We start from the raw sequence: 6,990 nt of genomic DNA, 5'->3' as shown, positions 1-6,990 counted from the left end.
ATTTTGTAGCAATCTGTTAGTTGTGAACCGTGATAAAACTTTTAAGTAGCTGTAGGCGGTACCGAAGTTTCTGATTGGTCAACAGAGTTAACTAATTGTCTGCCAGCTTAAGATAAGAATACTGTTAACCAATCAACGTCGAGTGAAGCAGACGATCTCTGACAGTGACAAAACATTTACACGCGCCGAGAACAAAACCCACAAGAACTTGCCAACATTCTTTTAAGTTCATTCGAACTTGAATAAGTCACTGGTAGAAAAGTTGCGTCTCTTTTGTTGCAGCATTTTAAACATTGAGGTTTTAGAAGCAAAATAAGGGGTATATGGAAATACGTCAATAAACCAAATGGAATATACACCTAGCCTGTAATATTGACTGTTGCATACTGGAATATACTCATATTTTACATAATTAATCATTGGATATAAATCGTGGATTTCTGCAAAATTATGAAGGCCACATTCTTAAAACACTTATTTTCCACCAAACATGTTTTTACCGTAATTATTTGGATTTTTTTGGTAAGTACAGATCTGAATGCTGGAGTTACGTGCATTATTTTTTCCTGCATTTTAATAGATTTATTTTCAATTTGGTTAAATAATTAGATTGTAAAATTAGTAATTACTGTTTGACCGCTGTGAATTCAGCGAAACTACAGTATTTTAATTTGTGAAATGTGTGGTCCCTTGAGTACATGCTTTATTTTCACAACGAACAAACACACGTCGTTATGATGTCAAATTGCACGTGGCACTTGATCGACTCTCTTTTAAAAATAATCTAAACAAAAATAAATGTATCGTAGGTAGGGAAGACATGACGTATTTTTATGAAGGATTATAAAGAAATCTGTTCATAGGATGTTAATGTTTTTGTTTCAAATGTTCAAATTATAGGCCTATTTTTGCATGCTTACCGATCGTTCTTGACTACCTGGTAAGTGGTGACGGCTGTGCTACCTTTGTCCGTGACAGGTATGAAGGCAAAGATTGTGAGAGGTTTTAATTTGGCCTAAAACCTTTTGATTTAAATCAGTACTGCGTAGCCACAAACCTTGACTTTTTACGAGTGGAAATTATGGTCTAAAAATGCAAGGGACTATTTTTGCCCAGTTGACAGTACACTGGACTGCCAACTAACAGATATATAATTTTGTTGTATCAAGTAGCATGGCTCTTTTCTTTACTGATACTATTCCGGCTGTACTATTATTTTATTGTCTTACCATCTCGTATAAACTTAATTTCAGGTGCTAACAAAAAGTATAGTAGCAGAAGAACACAATGAATTTCTACGTACATTCAAGGGATTTGCTGCATCCTCTGGAGCTAACCTTCCTCTGCAAAATGAGGGTAAGTAAACATGCCTCTCCACCACCCCCCCCCCCCCCCCCCCAAATCAAAGATTTTCATTTTTTTTCTCAAATTTTACCATTGCTTTTCCCCTACTGATTTAATAAAGATGCTTTAAAATATTTGTTCTCTTAATTTTTCAGTAATCATATACAAAGAGTGCACTGTATTTTTTACTTACCATGGGCATTATACCTAATTGTATTGTTTCAGTAGGCCCTTGTTTTCTTCTAATTATTTTCATAACATGGTAATTGTTTATTATTCAGTATTGATATGTTACCCTAGGATGTTGCACGTCTTTGCGTTCCTAGCCATACATGCAAATGTAACTTAATTGCATCCATGCATAGGCACTAAACATCCTCCAGGGATGCCAAAATGTACAGCAACATGTTTAAGTTATTTCTCGTTTGCTCACCTGTTGTAAGACAGTTGCATTATTTACTAAATGTATCCAGTGGTGTCAACCTTTGTATTAATACAGCCACGTTTTTCCATAACAAACAAATTGAAGTGTTTGGTCTGAAAATAGGCGGATATATAATCACCTTGCTTTAAAGCCGGTAATGGTCATACTGTGCAACCTTTATACTGTAGGTGCACACAACTTGGGGCACATTTCTAAGCAGAAATATTTTAGATCAATATGAATTTTTATGGAAGAAGTATTCATCAACTAATAATTGCAGTGGTTTTAGTGTTTGAAATTAACCCCTATTAAAGGGACACTTTACCATGAAACAAATATATATGTCTAATTAGCATGGCCAACCCTCCCTAGTAGGGGAACACTTTGTTTGGTCCTTAAGGTCCCCAAGATAAGAGAAAGAAGTGTCAGGGTTGTAGCTACCCTTGTGAGGGTTACAGCTAGTGTTAAGTTATGCGCGAAATAGATTGAGGATAATTTTATACACAATCAATTTATTATGGCATATGTTTTTATTTGGGACATTTTGATTAATAATTATTGAAATAGATATGGCTTATTATTGTAACTTTCAGGTTTAAAAAAAATTCCCATAACATATCATTAAATATCAATATGTGTGGGCTACAGAAATTATTCGGTAAATAAAACCTGGAGTATCTAAGGATTTTGCCTTGATGGGGGTCAAGGAAAGTCCCCTTTTATAATTGAATAGTTCAAGTCTGGTTGCAATCCATATAAATATATTCAAATGGTTAATCTACCGTAAATAAGCTAAAACTGATTTTGCACAGTTTATACATGTAAAACACAGAACATGAATTCTAAATATTGTAGTGGAGCTGTAGCTTTGTGGTTGGTTTCCAATACCAAGGTCGAAGGTTCTACGTCCTAGTGCTAGGGTTGAAACTCACCGCTCTTTCAACCCCAGTCCCTAAGCCTTTTTTTTTCTGCTTTGTTTTTAATTAATTATTGAGTTTAAAATAAAAGGAGTGTATGCATTCTAAATCAAAAATATTAAGTTATACTCTTGAATGAATCATGATATAGTCCAAAGTGTTATTTTTTGTTTAGTAAACATATTCTGTTGATAATGTATAAAATAGATTAGTGATAGATATAATGTGGATTAGTAGTTAGCTTGGATTAAAGAGATTAACCCATATCAGGAGCCTGTCCTTCATATACAGTATTCAACAAAACCATGTGCAGCAAATTAAAGTTCTATAATGTTTTGTAGTTATAGTATGTTACAATTTAATTGTGTGAGGTCATTGCCTGTATCAGTAGGGATGTTAAATCATTATATTGAACTGACCTGGGAATTTAAGCTAAGGATTTAATCCTAATTCTGAGGTTACCACATTGTATAGGTCCACCCAGACCCATGGGTAAGGGAAACTCAGACTGGGAGGGGATTTCTCATTATAGTGTCGTGTTTCTTTCCTAAGGAATTTACATGGTGTTTAAAAATATTATTGTATAAATAAGTTACTCTAAAACATGTATTTTTATAAAGTACAAAAAAAAGTTACAGTATGTACCGGTAATTCCACCTCCCCCGTAAACCCCCGTGACTACAGACCTATTAATATTGAACAAGAATAAGTACAAATAATATTCATAAAAATATGAACTAATATTTTGTTTACATCATAAATTCTTAACTACTACTAGACTACCATATTAGGAAAAGTTACAGTATATGTTTGAACTGTGGTTTTTATTAATAATAAGTGATTTAGATAATGATTGCGCAATTGATAAGACATTGGAATTATTATACTAACCTAGTTATTGACAAATCATAATTTGTAGATTTATTGATAAATTCTAAAATGATATTTAGATTTTTAGAGTACTGCCAGTATGTTACAGTATGCAGTAGTTCTGAATTTTAGTAATTTTTTTTTTTCGCTATTTTGGAATTGACTGTCATGCATATTCCCTAGTGATTTTATTCACTGTCCAGGACAAACATATACATATTATTTGTTCATTTAACATCTACGAAAAAACATATAGTAACCAAAATTTACACTAAGCAACTCAGAGCATGCCATTATAAATAAATACTTAAAGTCCCATTAAAACATAGGTAATCATTCCCTACGTTTTTTAGATCTAATTTAAGATCACAAACTACATTTAATGTAAAAATGTCTCTACGTTACTGCCGTTTACCAGCTAGGCTTACAAAACTAGCCTAGCTAAAGACCGTCTACAAGAGGACAGGGTATTGCTAAACCCCGCAATCCCCCGCAAACCTTAAAAAAACCATAGCAAACCTCATTGAACCAACATAAAAGTTAGTGAATCATGTAGTGTACTACACACCTAATATGTCAATTTAAAAAAATAAATACATTTTTGTTTTTAACTACTTATTTTTGGGGCAAAACATCATTGGTTAAAAAGTAATTGCTAAACCCCGAGAGGACATTCAACGCGAGCTACTTGTGTAGTGCATTGTTTCTCACTTTTTATCATAATTTACCATCAAACGTACATTTAAGACAAGGAATGACCTGGTTTAATGTTTTTAAAGTAATATATATGCATTATTTTTACAAAACGTCAACAATTGTAGGGAATGGGTCTTTAAAGTAATATATATTATCATGTTCCTATATAATATTAAGACAAGATGTTTAATTGATTAATTCATTTATTTTCCATCAAAAGTTAATGATAGTGGTTTGTCAAGTGTTTTTTTATTCTGTAAAATTCAATTACTGATTTTGAAATTGAACTTTTGATGAACATATGATCCTACTGAGATAAGTGTTCTGATATGAAAGATAACAAAATTATCCACGAATCTGTAATTCTTAATTGGGTAGCGACATTTCAGAGGGTGGTTCAGCCTTCCTATAGATTGAGCATCTTTAGTCAAAGTTGATAAATATTAAACTAATATCTCCAAGTGGTTTGTTTCTTGTATCAGCTAGGATAGTACCATAACAAATCACATTTGTACAGTGAGGTTCAATCATCTATAACTTATTATAACACATCTGAGTGTCTCTTTTTAGTTGCTGTTCAGTATTCGTTCTATTTAATGGTTCTATTGCATGTAAAATTTGTTCGGAAACCAACCTGTAGCCAAATTTTATAACTCATGAAATATTCAACTCATAAACATTCATTATTTGTATACTACAGAAAGCACGTTCTATGAAATGAAACAATCATAATGCGCCAAGATTGTTATCATTAATGCTTTAATTCCTAGCATTTACATGTCTCAATATAAAATCCCAGGGAGGGGTCAATCTTTACCCTGGTGAATGAGAATCTTCACAAACATCTATGCCAAATAATTTTAACTGTATCCCGAGTATAATCTCTTAAATAATTGTATGTAATGAAACAGTGTAAGTGTATTTAAATATTATTAGCCTGTATTTAAACGTTTCCATTAATTATGTATAAAACATACTAAACAAAAAAATGGCTTGCACGGAAATGTCAGACAGATAAACTTTCTCTTGCATTATCTCTATAAATAAATTAATCATTTACAATTATTATTTAACATTTTACATAATTACGATGGTGCCTGCCTGTCTGAACATTTCTTTGTACGTTAATGTGACATGTTAATTTACATTATGATTTATAATACAAAGATAGACACAAGATATTAGATATTACACTTGACAATGTGGGTGTTTGCAGGAAGGAGGTTGAAGTGTCAAAAATCTATTGAAGTGGGTATCACTGAGAATGAAGGTAGTGAGAGTGTTAACATTTTTTAAAAATTTGTTACAATTTTGAGGTTATTTGTCAGATATAGAATCATTCTTTTGAAGAAAAAATAAAAAATTATTGATGTTTCAGTGTTTTTTTTTCTGGAGTAAATTGCATTGAATCTTAGAAACAATAAAAACATAGTTTGTGCAGAGATTCATTTAATAAAAATGAACAAGCCAAGGACATTTTAGAGAATATCAAAGCAATGAACTTTAGATGGGCAGGACACAAGAAATTATGGATGAAGTTACTGAATGGCAGCCAAGAACTAAAAGAAGAAGAGAGAATGAGGGGAAATAAGAAGAAGAGGTGAAAAAAAAAAGAATAAAGGAAGAACTGATTCAGTAAATATAAAATTATTTAGTAAAAATATTCCAATGATATAACAAAAGAGTAGAGAATGGTGTTGAAAGGTTAAGAGCAGGGAAAATAAAATAAAAGATGTTTCTTGGGTGCTTGGTGACAGGTCTTAAAGGCCAGGTGCGGGCAAAACATTTCTATTGATCATACATTCCAATAATTATCGATCTATAGTTTGCCCTATGTTTCATCATTTTTGGGATTTTATTTGTGTTACACAAGCTTGTTGAAAATAAGCACTTTCTTATCAGTGGGGGGATAGTTCAAATTACACAGCAAAATCTCTATTCTTTTGTACACAAATGTTGTAAATAGAGAGGCATTTTTAAAAAGCTATGAAAAATAAACAGCTTGGTAAAAAATCTTATCAGATGACTAAATATAGGTATTATAACTTTTTTATTTAATTTTACGTTTCTAGTATTTTTATTCAACTTCAGAGTTTTATTTTTATGCTATAGCAAAAATTATCCACTGTATATCCAACATCTTATTGTGACCTTCTAGGGAGTCACAAGACAAGACAAAACTACTGAAAAAAATTCTTCCTGGTTTTCACAGCAGAATTTTGTCAAATTTTGACCATTTTAAATGAAATTAATGTTTTTTCGTCTAGATTTCTATTACAAATATTTGATTTATGTACAATTAACGAGATATTATGTTTAAAATTCATGCCTGTACCTGAGCTTTAAGTTTGGATGGAAGACTTTGAATGTGAGTGTCCCAGCCCACCTACAGTCAGCCAATTAGATCCTTGATTGTGTGAACATACTCATGTCACGGACAGATAAAATAACAACGGAAAGGAACTTACATCAAACTGTTCTATTACTGTATATAGATCAAGTTCGTAGGCTACAAATGAACAATTAACACATCACTAATTATGTCTGTGCTTTTGTCAGGCAGGTCGAACAACTTAATTAAACTTTAAATAACCAAGGTTGGTTCAATTATTTAACCAGGCATGTTTGATCCTCTTTTTTATGTTGAATTGAATTTTGTATGTTGGATTACTTTTTCTTTTGAACACAAAAATTAGGTTATCGGAAGGTCATTGAATTTTAGAGTATACCAGCTACCTT

General features: G+C 31.9%; 1 protein-coding gene across 3 annotated transcripts in view; it reads left to right on the top strand.

Moving 5' to 3' along the window:
* The first annotated feature begins 241 nt into the window (after positions 1–241).
* Positions 242–6,990, top strand: part of LOC144849797 (A disintegrin and metalloproteinase with thrombospondin motifs 18-like) — a 69,195-nt gene continuing 62,446 nt past the window's right edge. For 2 of the 3 annotated variants that reach the window (XM_078706856.1, XM_078706855.1), the window contains exons 1-2: positions 242–522; positions 1,254–1,356. In XM_078706856.1, coding sequence (XP_078562982.1) covers positions 451–522; positions 1,254–1,356 — 175 coding nt within the window. In that variant the 5' untranslated portion in view covers positions 242–450. Of the gene's footprint in view, positions 523–914; positions 941–1,253; positions 1,357–6,990 lie in introns of those variants that run through there. The other variant, XM_078706858.1, reaches the window with a different exon arrangement.

The sequence above is a fragment of the Antedon bifida genome, chromosome 8 (assembly GCF_963402885.1).
Source record: "Antedon bifida chromosome 8, ecAntBifi1.1, whole genome shotgun sequence".
Classification (NCBI taxonomy): domain Eukaryota; kingdom Metazoa; phylum Echinodermata; class Crinoidea; order Comatulida; family Antedonidae; genus Antedon; species Antedon bifida.
This window is presented reverse-complemented; position numbering and strand designations above follow the sequence as displayed.